The 21,280-nt window shown below is 36.6% G+C and overlaps 2 protein-coding genes across 3 annotated transcripts; one reads left to right on the top strand and one right to left on the bottom strand.

Moving 5' to 3' along the window:
* Positions 1-1,219: 1,219 nt before the first annotated feature.
* LOC144553968 (disease resistance protein RPP13-like) lies at positions 1,220-20,708 on the bottom strand. 2 transcript variants are annotated; one of them, XM_078302139.1, is made up of 4 exons: positions 20,037-20,708; positions 18,839-19,684; positions 17,073-17,426; positions 1,220-2,352 (listed from the first exon to the last, which is right to left on the bottom strand). In XM_078302139.1, the coding sequence occupies exons 1-4, from the start codon at positions 20,684-20,686 to the stop codon at positions 1,446-1,448; spliced, it is 2,757 nt and encodes a 918-aa protein (XP_078158265.1). In that variant the 5' UTR covers positions 20,687-20,708; the 3' UTR covers positions 1,220-1,445. The 2 variants fall into 2 exon arrangements, with proteins under 2 accessions (XP_078158265.1, XP_078158266.1); XM_078302140.1 differs by lacking the exon at positions 17,073-17,426.
* LOC144553974 (uncharacterized) lies at positions 3,994-5,727 on the top strand. Its single transcript, XM_078302149.1, has 2 exons — positions 3,994-5,276; positions 5,588-5,727. The coding sequence occupies exons 1-2, from the start codon at positions 4,004-4,006 to the stop codon at positions 5,623-5,625; spliced, it is 1,311 nt and encodes a 436-aa protein (XP_078158275.1). The 5' UTR covers positions 3,994-4,003; the 3' UTR covers positions 5,626-5,727.
* Positions 20,709-21,280: the final 572 nt, after the last annotated feature.

The raw sequence follows: 21,280 nt of genomic DNA, 5'->3' as shown, positions 1-21,280 counted from the left end.
TATTTGTATTATTATTTTAAACATAAGCATAATTTGTAATTTTTTCAGAAAAAAATATGACAAAATAAATATATTTTTAAAATCTTTTGAGCTAGGAATATACAAGTGCAATTGCTATACGATTTTACCTTCTGGGGTATGTCAAACTCATGAAGGATTTTAAGGTCTAAATTAATTTGAACATTAAATAGTAATGTAATTTTGGTGCAATTTAATTTTAGTTTGGCATCATGTGAAGGCATTAGATGGATTTATTAGATAATTAATTCTAGCATATTATGATCGACCCATGTTATGTGTTTTGACCCAAACAGTAGCGTGCATTTTATAGTTAAATTAAAAAATAAACAAGGGACTTGTGCAATTTTTTGTTTTAAATTAGGAGTTAAGGACAGTTTAAGTTCTAAGATGATTCTACAAAATTAATTAATTCAATCATGATTGTAGATCTTTTGTGACTATAAATAATTGACAAACATATGATTGAATTATCCTATTTAAAATTTCATTTGCCAATGTGCTCATTTTAATACCAAAGCTAAGATATTTTTGGTGACTGACTATTAGTTTAGAATTCATATATAATGATCTCAAATTTTCTTTAATTAAACTTATTCTCGGTGATGGAATATTTTTATTGTTGGTTTCATTTATTTTCCTCGGTGATGGAGAAAATTTAAAAATTTTAAACCGGTCCTCCGTATGTATGAAATATTTGAAAAAAATGCAAAAATTATAACATATTATATCTTGCTAGGTTAGATTGAAATGAAACCGGTTATTTGGACCGGCCCGACTGTCCATTTATTTATCCATTTGTATCTACAATTTTTTATTAACTTTTTTTTATTCATTTGGGAGAATTATCAAATCCCCCCATTTATTTATATTCAGAGGGAAAATTATCAAATCCCCCTAATTTATAAGTGCTACTGCGAATCGGACAAGACTTCATGAATATAAATTTTAAATCAAAACTAAAAATAAAAATATTAAAACAAATTTCCAGATTTAGAATAACTGAAATTTGAAATTCTGATGCTGAAAAATGAACCAGACGTTCATATAGCGGCCCTGAAAATTTGTTTATATATGTTTATATATGCGGCAGAATTTAAAACTGAGCCCTTTTTCCTGGAAGTATAATTTAAAATTTTACAATTATTAAAATAAAATTAAACCGAAAGTTAGAAGCAATTTGGCATGATACAGAGTTTTTTCGGTCTTTTATCTTCGGAATACATATCTAGAAGGGACGTGAGTAAAATATATATGTGCATCACAGTACAGAAACAGAATACATAGTCAACAACTCAAGAATAATTTAAACCAAACAACAAATACAAATAAATTAAAAGGAAAGAAAATGATAGCAGTACGGCCGTACGGGAAGGATCGAAACACTAACACAAATAAATTAAAGGAAAGCACTCTACAAGAACTATTTAATATCTCCACGATATGTGGGGAACATGTTTGCAGATGTTGTTGCGGATCTCATCTTCATGCTCTTTTAATTCGCTGCAGGCATCTACCTCAAGTTCTTTGAGGTTGGATAGGTACTGAAGCCCGAGAGGCACCCTTAGTTTCTTACAATCCCATAGTTTCACTTCCTTGAGTATGGGCATGGCACCCGCCTCTATCTCCCATTCTTCTAGATTTGGTAGCCTCAAAAAGTTCAACTGATGCAGCTGTTGGAAGCCTCCATCAGAACAGCTCATTTTTCGATTCACTTGTTCACTCCACAACCAGAGCACCCTGAGGCTGCGTAGCTTCTCTAGCACTGGCAGTGGATCTTCCTTGAACTGAATACCTTGGAGTGTAAGCTCTGTGATGTGGATGGGAAACATGCCAACCTCAGGTGACAACTTGTTGGGGGATGGGGACAGATCACGTAGATACAGATATTGTAAATACTGATAAAATGGAAACCTTTGCATCTCCACAATTGTTTGCGGTACTTGACAGCCACATAAAACAAGATGGGTTAGATGATTCAGTGTATCAAGCAACTTGGCCATTACATCCCATGAAAACGAGCTCTCAACTTTGATATGTAAATCACGCAAATTTGGTAGTTTAGGTAACTGTGCATTCCATGACTCTCTGCTCTTCACAGCCCTGAGTGTTTGAAGATTTCTTAGGTCGTTAGATGATGAGGGTGCTGCAGTATACTCCTTCAAATAATTTAGCATCACATGCCTAAGTGTTTTCACATTCCATATATCATCAGGCAAGTCGCCATGATCATTTAGTCGAAAGAAATCAAGGGTCTCCACAAATTTTAGGCTGCTTATAAATGACTCAAAAGACCTTCTGTTACTACTCACATTACCACCAAGTTCGCAATACCTGTTGAGAAACCAGATAATTAGAGCACCAGTTAGGCCTCAGACCCGTTAGGGGTATTTTCATCATTAACCATTTATTAGATAAAACAGAGTTACTAGTTAACAACAATTAAAGCATACCTACATGAGATACACAAGACAGCCAATTAAAGAAAATAAACCAAATTCCTTAAAGGCCACCAAGAGCTGCACAAGACAACCACCCATACTAGAAAATTAACAAGAGTATATGTTCTTATCAAGTTCAGTACCAAAAATACCAGCAAAACTAGCAAAGCCAGAAAAAGGGCAGTGTCGTACTGGCAAAATATCAGAAACATGCCAGAAAGACAGTACTAGCAAAATACCAGAAACCCAGAAAAATACAATCAAACCTAAATAATAGCAATTATAGCATACCAACCTGACATCCTCTAACAAGAAAGAAAATTGATCAAATCCATAACCAAGAGATTAGCGATGAGTGTTCAACAGCCACATAAAATGCAGCGAGGTCCTGTTAATTTGAGAATAACCGTTTGCAAGACAGATTTTAAAACGAAGGAAGAAGAAATAATTGGGGCAGTCGGAGAAATAGGGCAGCCCGAGAAAGGCTATTTCATGACTGAAGAAGGGGCCCAATATAGTATTGAGGAGTTAGAAGGGCAAATTCATTTCTATCGCTGTGGAAGGGTCCCAGAAGTCATAACCGGACCAGATGGAGATGTCACTAATGGAGAGGATGGGGAGCGGCAGCTCTGTAAGCGGTTAGAGAGTTCGTTGGATAGAGATGCCGTTTGTCTCAGCAGCTGAGGTGTCATACCAGTAAGTTTTAGTAATAAACATAGGGTGTTTTTATTTTTCTCGTTTTATCTGCTTTAGTCGCCTATATAAGGAAAAGGGATCTGCGAATCCAATTTTTATCATTTTTCTGAACAATTTTGAGGAATTTTCAGTAGTAACCATTGTATCTCTTGCGATTAGTCGCTTTATCAGTAAAGTTTTGATCTTTCATTGATATTTTGTGAGTATCTGTTTAGCTGTGAATTGAGAACGCAGCAAGTGGTATCAGAGCAGTGGTCATCAGCTGGGGAAAACTAAGCACAACAAGCAATCGAATAGAAGGATGCCTCCGCAATTGAGATCTCAAGCTCAAATGGATTAGTATTGAATGGACAAGCTGGCACCAGAATTATTTGCAGTATCAAGCCAAAGAAGGAAAGCTGAAGAATAAAGGAATGAAGCATCCAGCCTTTGTCCGATATTTAATAGAATATAGAAAGATATATATTGCGTGGGCTGTTAAAATGTAAAGGAAGATTTGTAATATTTAGATTCTGAATATAGTGATTACAGAAACCATAAAAGAGAAGGTGTAGAGAAAATAGAAAATTAAGAGAGTAAAGAGAAAGGTTTTCTCCTCTGTAATACAATTTCTTGATTAAATAATAATCGGGTGGGAAGGGAGTTTTCACGGGAGTGCTTGTGTCTCTGTGATTTGTTTTTCTAACATGGTATCAGAGCAGGGATTGTTCTGAGGTATGGATTGCTGATGGTAATACCGAAGGTGATCTTGATACCTCATTCAATTCTTGATCTCTAGGGTTCTGCTACAAACTTTTTTTTGCAAAAACTGTGAGAAAAAAAATAACTCTGTTTTTTTCCCTTCCATCATGACAACCAACTCTGGTGAACCTTCTGAAACAGCTACCCTCATCGAGAGATTAACCCAGTTAATTACTGTGCAGCAAAATCAATTGATGGTCATGCAACAAACTTCTTCCAACACCCCACCACCACCACCAATTCCTTCCCTCTCATCTCCTGTAATAGAAACATCTTTGAATCCTCCTAATATTCCTATTAAACTAGATGGCAAGAATTATTCCCTGTGGTCACAATCCGTGAGGATGTACATCAAGGGACGTCAAAAGCTTAAACACATCACTGAACCTCCTCTAGCCGCTGACAATCCATTGTTTGAGAAATGGGATATCGACGACACTGTGGTAAAAGGTTGGATCTGCAATTCACTTGATATTAATCTCTATGGCAAATTCCTTCGATATCCGACGGCAAAGGAGGTGTGGGATGCTATTGCAACAACATTCTACGATGGTAGTGATACCGCTCAGGTATTTGATTTAACTAAACGGGTGAATAAGGTGAAACAATCTGGTAGAAACATAGAAGAATATTACAATGAACTACAAGACCTTTGGTTAGAGATTGATTTCCGTCGACCTAATCCTATGATGTGTGCAACAGATATAGAGAAATTTGATAAGTTTATTCAAGAATCTCGTGTTTATATTTTTTTGGATGGTCTTGATGATAAACTTGATGGTGAACGAGCAAATGTGTTACAAATGACACCATTTCCAACCATCGAGCAAGCATTTGCTAGAGTGAGAAAAGAAGCTTCGAGACAAGAGATTATGAACAGGGGAGACGAGGGAACAGTTCAAGTCTCTGCGGCAATGATCTCTAAAACACAAAGATATTTTGAGGTAAACCATAGCTCTAACCGAAATTCTTCTTATGTTGATAAATCTGGATTGAAATGCAATCACTGTGGAAAAAAGGGCCATACTAAAGAACAATGCTTCCAATTAGTGGGCTATCCCGAATGGTTTAAAGATAAACATAGGGGAAAAAATAATTGGTCTGGGAAAAGTCGGGTGTCTATTGCACATGCAGATAACGGGGGAAAGTCTACACAACAAGTGCCACAAGTTCAAGTGCAGGTTTCGGGCATTACACCTACTCATCCAGGTGCGCACAGTGATAAATTATACTGGTCCGATTCTAGCAATGGGCGGACTCCAGGAGAGACCGAGCACCACACTGGACAGGGGGGCGGTCAGGCAGCCGGACTTCACATGGCCAGCTTTGGCGGTTCGGCACTATCCCCTTTAGGTACATCTGGTACTATAACAAATCAAGGTAACTTTGATGCTATTTGTAATTTTTCAACAGCAGAAGAATGGGTATTAGATTCAGGAGCTACGGATCATATGACGTACTCCGAAAAAGATCTCATGAACTTTAAAAAACCTAGAAAGAATGGCGTTTTTAACGCAAATGGTATATGTTATCCAGTAAGTGGTGCCGGAGATGTGCCATTATCCTCCCACATGATTCTAAAAAATACCCTAGTGGTTCCATCTCTGTCTTCAAAACTTATTTCAATTGGACAACTGACAAAGGAATTGAACTGTGTGATTCTCATTTTTCCGGACTATTGTATTTTTCAGGATATCCAAACCAAGAGGATTTTGGGCCGTGGTACTAGAAGGGGAGGATTGTATTACCTGGACACTATGAAGACTGGAGAGTGTCTGTTAAGTTCAGATTCTGCGAATTCGAAAGAGAAAATCTGGTTATGGCATAAAAGATTAGGCCATCCCTCGTTTGGTTATATGCAAAAACTCTTTCCTAATTTTTTTAATGGCTTCAATAATGAACAATTTGTGTGTGAAACTTGTATTAAAGCAAAAAGTCATCGTTCGACTTATTTAGCAAATGACAATAAAAAACCTGCGCCTTTTGATTTGATACATACCGATGTGTGGGGACCATCCCCGATAATCTCTAAATCTGGGTATAGATGGTATTTAAGTCTAACTGACGATTACTCCCGAATGACATGGTTGTATTTGTTAAAAACCAAAGCTGAGGTGAAAAAAGTGTTTAAAGATTTTATTACAATGGTCAAAACACAGTTTGAGGTAGATATTAAGGTAATCCGCAGTGATAACGGAACCGAATATGTGAATCAAGAATTGCAGTTGTTTTTTAAAGAAAAAGGAATACTCCATGAAACCTCTTGTGTAGGAACACCTCAACAAAACGGCGTTGCTGAACGCAAGAACCGACACATTCTTGAAATTTCCCGAGCCCTCTTAATTGAAAGTAATGTACCGAAAACTTTCTGGGATAGCGCTGTGTTATTTGCCGTGTACCTAATGAACCGAACACCAACTCGAGTAAATGACTTTAAAACACCACTTCAAGTTTTTTCTGAACATTTGAAATTAAATTCGGTGCTTAATCTAATTCCAAAAATCTTTGGTTGCATAGTATACGTGCATCTACAAAAAGAATTTCGCTCCAAACTTGATTCCCGAGCAGAAAAATGCGTTTTTTTGGGTGTTGGACAGAATCAAAAAGGTTTTAAGTGCTACAATCCCATTACACAGAAATTTTATATCTCAATGGATGTGACTTTCCTAGAACATGAATATTTTTATCGGTCAATTAAAATTCCAATTCAGGGGGACAATAACCAAGATGATTTGGATTTTAATTTCCTAACATATGTAGACGTTACTTCCCAAAATTCTACCATCCAAAATTCGGTTCCAGGGGATTCGGCTCCAGGGGGAGTTTTTGACCCAACTACCATCCAAAATTCGGGCACTGTTGACCCGGCTCCAGATAGTGAAAATACGAATATGTTAAATTCGGCAAGTATTCATGAAGATCCAGAAATGACTGCTGCTCCAGATAATCCTGACATAAACAGCGAAGGGGTAATACAATCTGAAGAAGTACCACACAGGCCCGAATCTCTTGAGGATAATCCTAAGGTAAGTTCTCTTGAAACAAGATTTAAATTGCCACCAAGGAGTAATAGAGGGCAACCACCAAAAAGATATGTCCCGGAGGATGGAACAAGTAAAGAAAGGTACCCAATTGCTAAGTATACCACCACAACCAGTTTGACTGAACCTTTAAGAGGATTTGTGAACCAAATTTCATCTATAATCATACCAGAAAAATTAGAAGAAGCTAGAAATGATCCGAAATGGGTCAACGCAATGAATGTAGAAATGGATGCATTGGAAAAAAATGACACATGGGAACTAACTGATCTACCTGTTGGAAAGAAACCAGTAGGGTGCAAATGGGTATATACTGTGAAGTATGATGCAAAAGGGAAAGTTGAAAGGTACAAAGCCCGATTAGTAGCAAAGGGTTATACTCAAACCTACGGAATCGATTTTCAAGAAACTTTTTCCCCAGTTGCTAAATTAAATTCTGTTAGAGTTCTTTTGTCTCTTGCAGCAAACTTGGATTGGCCATTACACCAATTTGACGTGAAGAATGCATTTCTGCATGGGGAATTGAAAGAAGAGATATATATGGAAGTGCCTCCTGGCTACCGACTATCCACTAACATGAACAAGGTGTGCAGATTAAAGAAGTCATTATACGGACTAAAGCAGTCACCGAGAGCATGGTTCGGGCGCTTCTGTCAGGCGATGAAAGGATATGGGTACACACAAAGCGAATCTGATCACACTATGTTCTATAAGAAGAGCCAAGGTAAAATTGCGATATTAATAATCTATGTCGATGACATGATCATAACAGGTAACGACAAAGGTGAGATACAAAACTTGGAGGGAAAATTATCTAGGGAATTTGAGATGAAAAATCTTGGTGGACTAAAATATTTTTTGGGTATCGAGGTGTCTCGAAATAAAGAAGGTATTTATTTATCTCAAAGAAAATATATACTTGACCTTCTTACTGAAGTCGGTTTGTTAGAATGTAAACCGGTTGATACTCCAATGGTTCCAAACTTAAAATTAGATGCCTATTCGGATCACACACCAACCAACATAGAAAGATATCAAAGGCTAGTCGGAAAGCTGATTTATTTATCTCACACTAGACCTGACATTGCATATGCTGTGAGTGTTGTTAGTCAGTTTATGCACTCTCCCAAGGAAGAACATTTAGAGGCAGTAATGAGAATTCTCAAGTACTTGAAAGGCTCACCAGGAAAAGGTATTCCGTTTAAGAAAAATTCACACTTAAATATAATGGCTTATAGTGATGCAGATTGGGCAGGATGTGTGATGGATCGAAAATCAACAGCAGGATACTTCACATTTGTAGGTGGAAACCTGGTAACATGGAAGAGCAAGAAACAGAATGTTGTTGCACTCTCCAGTGCAGAATCCGAATTTAGAGGAATGGTGAAAGCAGTCTGTGAACTGTTATGGTTAAAGAAACTTTTGACAGAACTAGGTTTTGAACCGAAGTCTGAAATGAGACTACTCTGTGATAATAAAGCTGCCATCGACATCTCTCATAACCCGGTGCAGCACGACCGAACAAAACATGTTGAGGTGGATAGACATTTCATCAAAGAAAAATTGGAGGCTAAAATTATAACAATGCCATTTGTACGATCTAGTGAACAACTGGCAGATGTACTAACAAAACCTGTATCTAGCAAAGCATTCATCGATTCAATCGAACGGCTGGGCATGACAGATATCTATGCGCCAACTTGAGGGGGAGTATTGAATGGACAAGCTGGCACCAGAATTATTTGCAGTATCAAGCCAAAGAAGGAAAGCTGAAGAATAAAGGAATGAAGCATCCAGCCTTTGTCCGATATTTAATAGAATATAGAAAGATATATATTGCGTGGGCTGTTAAAATGTAAAGGAAGATTTGTAATATTTAGATTCTGAATATAGTGATTACAGAAACCATAAAAGAGAAGGTGTAGAGAAAATAGAAAATTAAGAGAGTAAAGAGAAAGGTTTTCTCCTCTGTAATACAATTTCTTGATTAAATAATAATCGGGTGGGAAGGGAGTTTTCACGGGAGTGCTTGTGTCTCTGTGATTTGTTTTTCTAACAATGAGTCGATACCTCTGGACCTAGCAGCACTGAGTGACAAGCTGGCCCGATTTGCCCTGGACACTGAATCTTCTATTCAGACCTCATTGCAAGCAAGAGATGTTCGCATCGATAAAGTAGAGAGTAAGATCGATGAGTTGACCGAGATGTTTAAGGCGTATATAGATGGTAAGAAAACTGAAGACCCCAATGGGAGCTACTCGGCTGGTCGATCTCAACTGGACCACCACACCAGGGGAGGTCCAACTAGACCATCAGGTTCTGACGAAATACTGGTTCACAGTGACCGGGTTAACAGGTATCCAGATTCTCAGTTTCATAATCAGAAGGTTCATATGCCTAGGTTTGATTTTCCCTCCTTTGATGGTACTAATCCTATTGAATGGTTAGATTCTTGTGAGTTCTATTTTGAGTGTTATCAAACTGGGGAGTTGTATAAGACCAGACTGGCATCTATGAATTTTCATGGTAAAGCCAAGGAGTGGTACAGTTGCTTTAGGGTGGAGAATCCTAATCCCCTATGGCCGATACTGGTAGATGGAATTTTTGAAAGATTTAAGTGTAGAAAGGGGGTAATGCTGTAGTCATGTTTAGAAGGGTATGTCAAATAAACACAGTGGAGGATTATATTGAGAAGTTTGAAAGGGCCAAGGCCAGGCTACTAGCTGAAACCAGTATAAGGAATGATTATTTTTATTTGTGGAGTTTCATCAGTGGGTTAAAGGAAGAACTGCAAAACACCATTAATCTGTTCAAACCTCAGACCTTAACTGAAGCCTTTGGGATAGCTCAAGAAATTGAGATAGCTGTGGGGGTTCAATACAGAAAGCCATCCTTTCTCAAACCAATTCCAAATGCAGTCTATAAACCTCAAAAATCTGGTGATCAAGGAAGGAGAATGATGGAAGGATCTGGGGATGTTAAGTCACCAATTAGACCACAACAAAATTTGACACTGGAACAGAAAAGAAACATGGGTTTATGCTATAGATGCAATGATAAGTGGTTTCAAGGGCATAAGTGTCACAAGGGTCTAAATGTGATTAATGCAGAAGGCGAAGAGGAGAAGGGGAAAGAAACACATGTAGAAACTGAAGAGGAAGGAGTTATAGCTGACAATGACATTAATAGGTTTGAGGAAGTAGAAATGGAGGAAAATGAAGTTGTCACTTTGGAGGATCCTAACTGTGAAGATAACAACAGAACCTTGAAGTACAAAGGAGTGCTCAACACTGTTCCTATTTGTGCTCTCATTGATTCAGGGAGCACCCACTCCTTCATTCAACCCTCCCTAGTGCAAGATTTGAATCTACCCACAAGTGATACCAAACCTTTGTTTGTCAGAATAGCAAATGGTGATAAGATGAAGTCATCAGTTATGTGTAGGAAGATTAAATTTCAGCTGCAGGGGCAACCCTTTGAAGCTAATTTGAGAACTTTGGAGATGCAAGGTTATGATATCATTTTGGGTATTGATTGGTTGTCAACCTTTGGTACTATGGAGGTGAATTGGAAACAAGGCATGTTGGCTGTAAAAGGAGGTGAGAAAAATTGGAGGTTAAAATTGGAAGAAGTAAAAGCTGAAGTGAGATTGTGTGATGGTGATGTTGATGCTGTCAAGGAAAGAAAGAAAGGGAATCAAGTTATATATGCACAATTGTTTAAAGTGGATGGAGAAGAACCCAAACAGAAACCAGAAGTTAATCCAGCACTAGTACCAGTTTTGAAACAATTCCAGTGCCTTTTTGAAGAACCCACTGCCCTTCCACCTAAGAGGTCAATTGATCACCAAATTGTGCTAAAACCAAACTCTAAACCCATCAGCCAAAGACCCTACAGATTTTCTTACTTCCAAAAGTTAGAAATTGAGAAAATTATTCAAGAACTCCTCCAAAACAATCTGATTCAGCATAGTACCAGTTCTTATTCATCACCAGTTTTATTGGTCAAGAAGAAGGATGGGTCATGGAGGATGTGTGTTGATTATAGGAGACTCAATGATGAGACAATCAAGAACAAGTTTCTGATTCCCATAATAGATGATTTATTGGATGAATTGGATGGAGCTCAAATTTTTTCTAAGCTGGACTTAAGGTCTGGCTATCACCAGATAAGGATGGCTGATAGTGATGTTCACAAGACAGCTTTTAGCACTCATGAAGGCTTGTATGAATTTAAAGTTATGCCTTTTGGGCTAACTAATGCTCCAGCCACGTTTCAGGCCTTGATGAACCTGATTTTTAAACCTTTTTTAAGGAAATTCATATTGGTGTTTTTTTATGACATTTTGGTCTATAGTAGGGACATTGAAGCTCATGCTGATCATCTCAAGTTGGCTCTAGAAACTCTGAAACAACACCAATTATTTGTGAAGATGTCCAAGTGTGAATTTGGTGTTAGTCAACTAGAGTATTTAGGACATATCATTTCAAAGGAGGGTGTGGCAACCGATCCTGCCAAGGTGGAAGCCATGACACAATGGCCTGTGCCCAAGACCATTAAGGAATTGAGGGGATTCCTAGGACTAACAGGTTATTACAGGAAATTTGTAAAGGGGTATGGTTTTATTGCTCAACCCTTAACTGATTTACTCAAGAAGGATTGTTTTAGGTGGAGTAAAGAGGCACAGTCAGCCTTTGAACAATTGAAACATGCAATGAGTACTGCTCCAGTGTTAAAATTACCAGACTTCCAACAACCCTTCATTTTAGAAACTGATGCATGTCAAATGGGGGTTGGGGCTGTGTTGATGCAAGGGAGAAGACCTATGGCCTATATGAGTAAGAAGTTGGGGGTAAAGAACCAATCCTTGTCAACCTATGAGAAAGAATTGTTGGCCCTCTTTTCAGCTGTTTCGAAGTGGAAGCATTACTTGCTAGGTGGGGAATTTGTCATAAGAACCGACCAAATCAGTTTGAAGTACCTTCTTGAACAAAAGGTGAATACCCCCATGCAACACAAAGGGCTTAGCAAATTGTTGGGATTGAAGTATACAATTGTATACAAAAAGGGAATAGAAAATCAGGTGGCAGATGCCTTATCCAGGAGGGAAGGGCAAAATGGTCCAGATGGCGAATTAAATGCAAAATTGCATATGTTGAGTGAGTTGGTGCCTAAATGGGTGGAAGATGTGATAGAAAGTTACAAGCAAGATGAGTGGATAGAGCAATTGAAAAAGAAGTTGAGAGAAGAAGGAGAAACAGATTCCAAATTGAGTGTCTATCAAGGGGTGATTAGATACAAAAATAGGATATGTGTTGGTAACCATGGGGAGTTGAGGTGTGCCATTCTGAGAGAGTTGCATGATTCCAGTATTGGAGGGCATAGTGGCATCACTGCCACTTATCAAAGGGTGAAGAAAAATTTTTATTGGCCTAAGATGAAAGATGAGGTTTATCAGCACATCAGCAACTGCATTAATTGCCAAATTAACAAGTCCGAATATATCTCTCCACCTGGACTTTTGCAACCATTACCAATTCCTGAGATGGCTTGGGAAAGTGTGGGAATGGACTTTATAACAGGCCTCCCAATGTCAAAGGGTTTTGAAGTGATATTTGTGGTAGTTGACAGACTCACAAAATATGCACACTTTATGCTGCTTAAACATCCCTACAAAGCATCAGATGTGGCTCAATCTTTTATGGACCATGTGTACAAGCTGCATGGGTTGCCAAGTAACATCATCTCGGATAGAGATCCGGTATTTACAAGTAAATTTTGGAAGGAGTTAATGAGCAAATTAGGGGTGCAATTAAGGATGAGCACATCTTACCATCCACAATCAGATGGCCAGACCGAAAAAGTAAACCAGTGCGTTGAGCATTATCTCAGAAGTATGGTATTTGAAAAGCAAAACAAATGGGCTTAGTACCTGTCGTTAGCGGAGTGGTGGTACAATTCTACTTGGCACAGCTCGATAAAGTCTTCACCTTTTGAAGCTTTATACGGGTATCCACCTCCACAGTTGGCATTGGGAAGTGTTCCAAAAAGTCCAGTAGAGGCAGTGAATGAGGTTCTGTGTGATCGTCAAGCAACCTTAGCGAAATTGAAATCCAATTTGGAAAAAGCTCAAGCTAGAATGAAGCAGTATGAGGATAAACATCGATCAGAGAGGAAGTTGTCGGTGGGGGATTGGGTATTTTTAAAATTGCAACCTTACCGGCAAGTGTTAGTGGCAGGCATGCGTAATCAAAAGCTTAGTCCTAAGTATTATGGCCCATTCGAAATACTTCAGAAGGTTGGTGAAGTAGCTTACAAGCTGAATCTACCCCCAAACTCACAAATCCACCCCGTTTTTCATGTATCCCAATTAAAGAAGAGGGTAGGTGATGCTCATGCCAGCTCTCCAACCTTGCCAATTATAGGTCCAGGGGCCAATTTGGAGTTTTTGCCTCGAGTCATACTTGCAAGGAGAATGGTAAAAAGAAGAAACACAGCAGTGGCACAAGTGTTAATCCAATGGCAATGGGGGAATGAGGAAGAAGCAACTTGGGAGGATTACATTGAAATTGCTCAGAAATATCCCAATTTTATTCGTGAGGTCACGAATTTTGATAAGGAGGGAATGCAGCGAGGTCCTGTTAATTTGAGAATAACCGTTTGCAAGACAGATTTTAAAACGAAGGAAGAAGAAATAATTGGGGCAGTCGGAGAAATAGGGCAGCCCGAGAAAGGCTATTTCATGACTGAAGAAGGGGCCCAGTATAGTATTGAGGAGTTAGAAGGGCAAATTCATTTCTATCGCTGTGGAAGGGTCCCAGAAGTCATAACCGGACCAGATGGAGATGTCACTAATGGAGAGGATGGGGAGCGGCAGCTCTGTAAGCGGTTAGAGAGTTCGTTGGATAGAGATGCCGTTTGTCTCAGCAGCTGAGGTGTCATACCAGTAAGTTTTAGTAATAAACATAGGGTGTTTTTATTTTTCTCGTTTTATCTGCTTTAGTCGCCTATATAAGGCAAAGGGATCTGCGAATCCAATTTTTATCATTTTTCTGAACAATTTTGAGGAATTTTCAGTAGTAACCATTGTATCTCTTGCGATTAGTCGCTTTATCAGTAAAGTTTTGATCTTTCATTGATATTTTGTGAGTATCTGTTTAGCTATGAATTGAGAACGCAGCATAAAACTAAAGATCGAGTCTACGCAACAAAATCCCAAAACTCTAGCCTCACCAATAGTTAAAATCACCTTGATAGGTGTACAAATTGCAAAAAATTGGACCACACCCAAGATCGGAGTTGGTTCTTGTATTCTCATCTCCGATCAAAAAGAAAAAACGACGGAGAGGGAAGGAGATCGAGAGAAAGATTAAAAAAAGGCAGCGACAAAATAAAAATGAGGAGCAAAACAACTCTCAGGAAGAGAGAAGAAAAATGGTTTAATAAAAGAGAGACATCATCTACATTTGATCAGAAAATGGAGGCCTCCATTTAGGAAGAGATTATGAGGAAGAAAGGTGAAATGGGTCAGAGCAAACCAGTCCGAGGATCAAGATCAAGTGAGGCAACTAATTACGCGGCTGGCTCAACAAGATCTCCCAAAATGTTGTGGTATTGCTTTAAACTCGATAAATCTTTCTTCAAAAATTCAAATAATGTTAGATAGATGTGCAACCGACCACATATTTTGCAAAAAATATTTATTGATCAATTTAGACATATCCAAAAATAACCAATATGTTGTTGTTGCAAATGGTGTGAAAATCAAAATTGATAACATGGGAGTATGTAATCTTTTTTCAAAAAATATAAAAGATATTTTGTATAAAGTAGTTTCTCTATAAATTTAATTTCAATTAAAAATTCTTAATACAAAAATTAAATTGTCCTGCATTTTTTTCTTCAAATATATAATATTTAAGAATCGGAAAACTGGAAAAATAATTGATGAAGGTTTCTTAGAATATGGGCTCTACCTTTTAAATTGAAAAATTCAATCTAAATGTGAGAAGACAATAGAATTTAGGCCGTTTTTAAAATACCACATCGGAGGAAAATACCACTCCAGTACAAGATGAAAGTGAGATAGAAGAAATCTCACAAAACAAAGAGGAAGAGAAAAACTTAGAAGAAACAAGTGTGGAAAATACACTATTAAGAAGATTATCAAGGACAATTCAATCATCAACAAGGTTGAGGGACTTTGTGACAAACCAAGTACAATATCATATTCAAAACTTTATTTTCTATAAAAAATATTTCCTCTCCACACCAAATATTTTTTACCCCTATTTCAAAAGAAATAAAACCAAATAATTACATTGAAGCCATAAACAACTCGGTTTGGCTCAAGACCATGAGAGCAGAATTAAAGGCTCTTCAAAAAAAAAGTTTGAGTAATTGTACAATTACCAAAAGCTAAGTTGCAAGAGGTATATTAAAAAATTAAGTATAATTGTGATGGTATCGTGGAACGGTACAAGGCTCGCTTAGTTGCAAAAGGGTATATACAAACTTATGGTATAGACTATTATGAAAATTTTGCACCCATGGCCAAAATGAATACTTTGAGTATTTTATTTTTATTGCGGTAAACCAAATTAGAAATTATATCAAATGGATGTCAAAAAAATCCTTTCTTCAAAGAACACTTGAAGAAGTGGTATATACAATTTTACCACCCAGTCATGAAAAAGTAAAAAAAATCATGGATTAGCTTGAAAATTGAAGAAATTAATTTATGGATTGAAGAAATCTCCAAAAGCATGGTATGGCAAACTAAGCTCTCATTTAATTTCTTGTAATTTTAAAATTAGTAGTGCCAATCATTATTTATTAGTAAAATTTGAAGGAACTAATACTACCATTATATATATTAGTATATGTTGATGACATTATAATTACCGAAAATAACCAAGAAGAAATTAATAAATAAAATTTCAATTGAAAGAAAAATTTGACATTAAGGATCTTGGTTATTTAAAATATTTCTAGGAATAGAAATCGCACATTCTAAGAAAGGCCTATTTATTTCTCAAAAACAAAATATACTTTTCATTTATTAAAGGAAATCGGTAAACTAAGTTGTAAACTGGCCTCAACACAAAAAAGATGGCAACCATAAATTAAATAGCGAAGAAGGTGAAACCATTAGAATATATAAATCAATTTAAAAGAATTGTAATAAAATTAATATACCTAACGGTAACCCGTCATGATATTTTGTTCTTGGTAAGTCAAATTAGTCAATTCATGCATGCTCCAAAAACACCACACTTGGAATTAATAAATATAATTTTAAGCTATTTAAAAAGAACACTCGGAAACAGAATTTGCATGCAAATAATAATTCTAACAATGTGTGTGGCTACTCCGATGCAGATTGAATTAGCAGCTTCGATAGAAAATCAACATCCGATTTTTGCACATTTGTAGGCAGAAGTATAGTTACATGAAAAAGCATGAAACAAAATATCGTGGCAAGAACAAGTGCCAAGGAACAATATCTTGTCATGGCATCAACCGTGATTTAATTGACATGGATCAAGCAACTCCTCGTGCATATGGGAAATAAAATTCAAACAACGTCAATGAAAATGTTTAGCAACAACCAAGAGGCACGACACAACATTCAATCTAGTGTTTCACAAGAGAAAAAAAATACAACGAAGTGGATTGCCACTTTATCAGAGAAAATATTCAAGCAAAGAAAATTGAAACTCCTTTTGTAAGAACTTAAGACCAATTCGCGAATATCTTTACAAAGGTATTAGATCCAAGACAATTTGAAGAAAATGTGAACAAATTAGGGTTGATTGACATTTACAACTTTAAGTTGAGGGGAAGTGTTGAGAATCAAGATAATTAGAGCACTAGTTAGGCCTAAGACCTGTTAGAATATTTTTGTCATTAACCATTTATTAGAAAAAAGAGAGTTACTAATTAATAAAAAAAAAAAAGCAACTCCATCTATTTATTCGACCGTTATGTAATCGTTAGGGACTAGATAGAAATTGGCTATATAAAGTCTCACTGTAAAAAATTTGATACTAAAATTGCAATAAAAACAAACAATTCATCATATATACCGTTTGTTTATCACTTCACTGTTTTATTTCGAAAAAATCAACAATACCTTAATTGATGCAGTCCATGAAAACACTCGAAATCTACCAAGTCTCTACTCGATCCTTGCATGCCACTAAGCACCTTAAGCAGCCTTTGCCGAGAGCAATTTGGCATTGGTTTCTTAAAGCACAATAGAGAACGGAGATTTGGATTTGCATGTTTCATCAATTCATCACAACCCGAGTAATGGACCGCCACACGACGTGCCTTGGCGCTGCTCTCCCGGTTATCAGGGTTTGAGCAAATTGTGAGAAAGTTATCCTCTTTGGCCTTTTTGATCGCAAGTTCACGAAGGAGATCATGTATACGACAACTTGTGATGGAATCATCATGAGATCTCTTTAATACTTGAACCAAGCTTCTGTTGAAATTAAATTAGGAGATTAATTAAATGGAATTCTTAAATTGGATTATATGAAACGTATAAGAAAAATGTTAGTCAACAATATGAGTTGACTTTTAAAGAGCCGATTAAATTTAAAGAAACTTTGATATATAACTATGGTAAATACATTAATTAGATATTTCTCCATCTTAAATTAATAATTAGTTATTGCCCCATCTAAATTTAACCATTTTATTAATACACCCTTATGTTAATTTTATCAGTTAAAAATATAATTAAATAATATAAAAATCTAAATGGACATATTTGCCCCTTATTCAATATCCTGCTTCGTCAGTAGCAGAAAGAAAGACAATACCTTCTCTAAATCTAAATGGACATATTTTACCACTAACTTTGGTGCTTGTCACGATCTCAACTCAGTTTGGCAATTTGCGAAGTAAAAGAGATGAAGTTGACCGCTGATGCATGTGGCAAGCGCACGGGCATACCGATTTAATTAAAATAAAGAGACTGATAAAAGGGCCCAACATTTCTCTGCAAAGTGGGACACAACAGTAGGAATGGAGATGGATATAGGCATATTAACTGGAGAACGGAAACAACAGATATTAGGAAGTTTCATGCAACAGTTCAGCAAGTAAGATGCTGACGTGTCACGCTGAAAATGAATAGAAAGATCTAGACTATGAAATTTAGCAACTTTTGTCGGAGTAGCTATCTCCTATATATATGCAAGCATTATAACCAAATCATTTAAGAAAAAGATAGATGATCAATTTAACCAAACTAGTGCATATCTGATTGATTTAGGGTATCAATAAGAAATTTCGGTAAGTAGTTGATCTTGTTGGCAACAAACTAATTTTTGTGGGGAAAGAATAATTGGTGAAAAATTTAAGGCCCTTCATCTTGGCTCCTATATATCAAGTTTCAAGTGGTTTTGATTACTTGTTTGAAAAGACGTTTGGGTGTATATAAGGGGAAGAAATAACGCACCCAAGTTATTGGTAATTAACGGAAGAAACAAAATTCGGAGAAGGTATTCTGTTTAATGTTACTTAATTTGTGTTACTCGTAATGAACGGAAGAAGCTAATCTTTTTTTTTATTTTGCAGGTTAAACCCGTAATTAACGGAAGAAGCAGGGTATTGAATAAGGGGCAAATATGTCCATTAATTTTTTTGTTATTATTTAATTATATTTTTAAATGCTAAAATTAATAAATGGGTGTATTAATGAAATAGTTGAGTTTAGATGGGAAAATAACTAATTTTCAATTTTGGATGGGGAAATATCTAATGGATGAATTTATGATGGATATATATCTGAATTTCAATATATAAGATATCTTATCTAACAAAAAAAGAAAATCAAAAGGTAAGTTTAATGAATCTGTAATAGAATGATGAAATATTGAAGTATACCTTTGCACTAGATCCTCTAGGAAGCTCTCAGCAGTATTCTCCAATGTTCTGGATTCTTCTGTCGGTATGAACCCCTCAGCAACCCACAACAGAAATAATCTTCTAGCTTCGATTTCATAGTCTTCAGGGAAAGCCGCAAAGTACATGAAACATGTTTTGAGAACTAATGGCAAGTCATCGTAGCTGGTTTCCATGATCTCAGTACATTCTCTCCCCTCAATACTCCAGTTCATAGTTTGCAACATATTACTCCAAGAAATATAATTGGGATTTTTTTTTGATAATAAACCTCCTAAAACCGACAATGCAAGGGGTAATCCACCACATTTTTTAACAAATTGTTTTCCAACCTCATTCAATTCATCGGGATATCCTTCAATCAAATCTTGATTAGGTAGAGCCTTTTTAAACAAAAGCTCTAGGCTCACTTCCTCAGTTAAATATGACAGTTTATATAGTTCAGCATTATCAACAACGTTTTGGATTCTAGTTGTTACGATTACTCTACTTCCAATCTTGGCATCAGGTAGCACTTCACCAATTTTAGTCCATATATCTCTTTTCCATATATCATCTAGGACTAGAAGGTACTTCTTTGGCTGTGGCTTTTTACCAGGTTGAGAGTCATGAGAGTTTGGACATAAATAGTCTTCTACAGTGTACTTCTCACCATTAAGAATTTTGTAAACCTTTGTAAGTAAATACTCTTCTCCACCTTCTAGGTTGTTTTGAGGCAAAGGTTTTCCCTCAACTTGCTCTATAATTTTTCTCAAAATATCCATTAGACTGAACTCTTGAGAAATAACTACCCATATGCGAACATCAAACTGTCTCTTGACATCTTCACTGTAAAAAAACAAAGTAGATAGTTTGAATCATATAAGATTTCTCTGCTCATATAATATAATTGGTACTTGTCCATATCTATTATCATAGAGTCTGGTTCTCACACTTCATTTTTTTTGACAAGAGAATTTAAGTTTTAGCTGTCTAATCATCTAGTCCGTATACGGGAATTTAGTTTGGCATTTCCCCTTATTTCAACAGGAAGTTTTATTTATTTTTGGACAAAATTTGTGCAGAACGAGTAAAAGAACTAAAGATTCACATAAATAAGATGAAAAGGAAACTAAGGTTCAAATATCATATTATTAATTTTCCTATTTTTGACACAGTTGCTTCATATAATCATATTTACCTATTGTAGACTTTTCGAACAAGAGTAGTTTTTCCCAGCCCACCAGGTCCCACAATCGAGATGACAGTGCGCCTTTTATTGCTTGTGTCAAGCAACTGATTTACGACATTCTCCCTGTCAGAATCGAAGCCGACAACATCAGGATCATCAATCTGATGTAGCACAGGGGGCCTAATTGGTAGCCTCAGCCGCTCTCCACTGCCTTCACCCAAAGTGTTGATTCCATATTTCACTCTATTTTCATTAATCTCATGAATCCGTGCCAGGATCTTATTCATCTCAACGGCAAGGTTGGGCAAAGCCGGGTCCCTTTTGCGCTTCCCCAACAATGTTTTGGCAAACTCAAAAATTTGAGAAGATACTGTCTGGTGCTCTTTTGAAGGGTTCCCAGTCTCAGAAACGTTCAATAACAATGCATTGTCTATCGCATCTTCTATGTCGTAAGCAACATCTCTGACCTTTTTAACCCAAAGCTTTTCCATCTCATTTACGATCTGCTTCATGTCGGCATCTTTCAGAAAAGTTTTAATCCAACTGAGCTCATCACTCAATTTCTCCACTTGCTCGCCAACTCCGTGTATTAGTAGAACCTCCTTAACAACAGCATTCGACAACTTATCCAAAATAAAACTAACTATACCCTCCGCCATCTTTCAAAACAATTTGTTAAAAAATAGAAGCTAAATGGAAACAATCGGCCGGTTTATTTAGCAATTTTGAACGATATTATGGTAAGAGCTATCTCAATTTTTAGATATCAAAGAAATCGAGTTATATCGGGAAAGAGAGGAAAGGGGAAGACTTTGGGAAGACTGAAAGAGTAAAGCAGCTTCTATCAGTGGAATCCAGTTGGAAAATATCAAATGCACCATGGATTGTCGATGCAAAACACAAAACAATATTTTAGAAGCAAGTGGATAATTTTTATATACAAAAAGAAAATATTTATTATTCTTTTTTATATTTAAGTAACAGTTCCTTTTTAATTGCAGAATAAATTATGTTTAGTGCCTTAAAACCGCCGGGTATCATGCATTATTGACCTCGAAATAAGTATTTAATTACATACAGCTAATGAGAAAGTAACATGCATCACATGCAAATTTGTCTCTATGCATGGTTGTATACTTGTATTGGTCGACTGTCAAGCATTATTATTTGATTATATACAGTTTACGAGAAAGTAACATGCATCACCTGGAAGAGAGCATCTATGTAAATTTTTTTTTTTTTTTGGTAAAACT

The sequence above is a fragment of the Carex rostrata genome, chromosome 5 (genome assembly GCF_964058835.1).
Source record: "Carex rostrata chromosome 5, lpCarRost1.2, whole genome shotgun sequence".
NCBI lineage: Eukaryota > Viridiplantae > Streptophyta > Magnoliopsida > Poales > Cyperaceae > Carex > Carex rostrata.
Note: the sequence above shows the minus strand (reverse complement) of the source record. Positions and strands in the feature narration are given on the sequence as shown.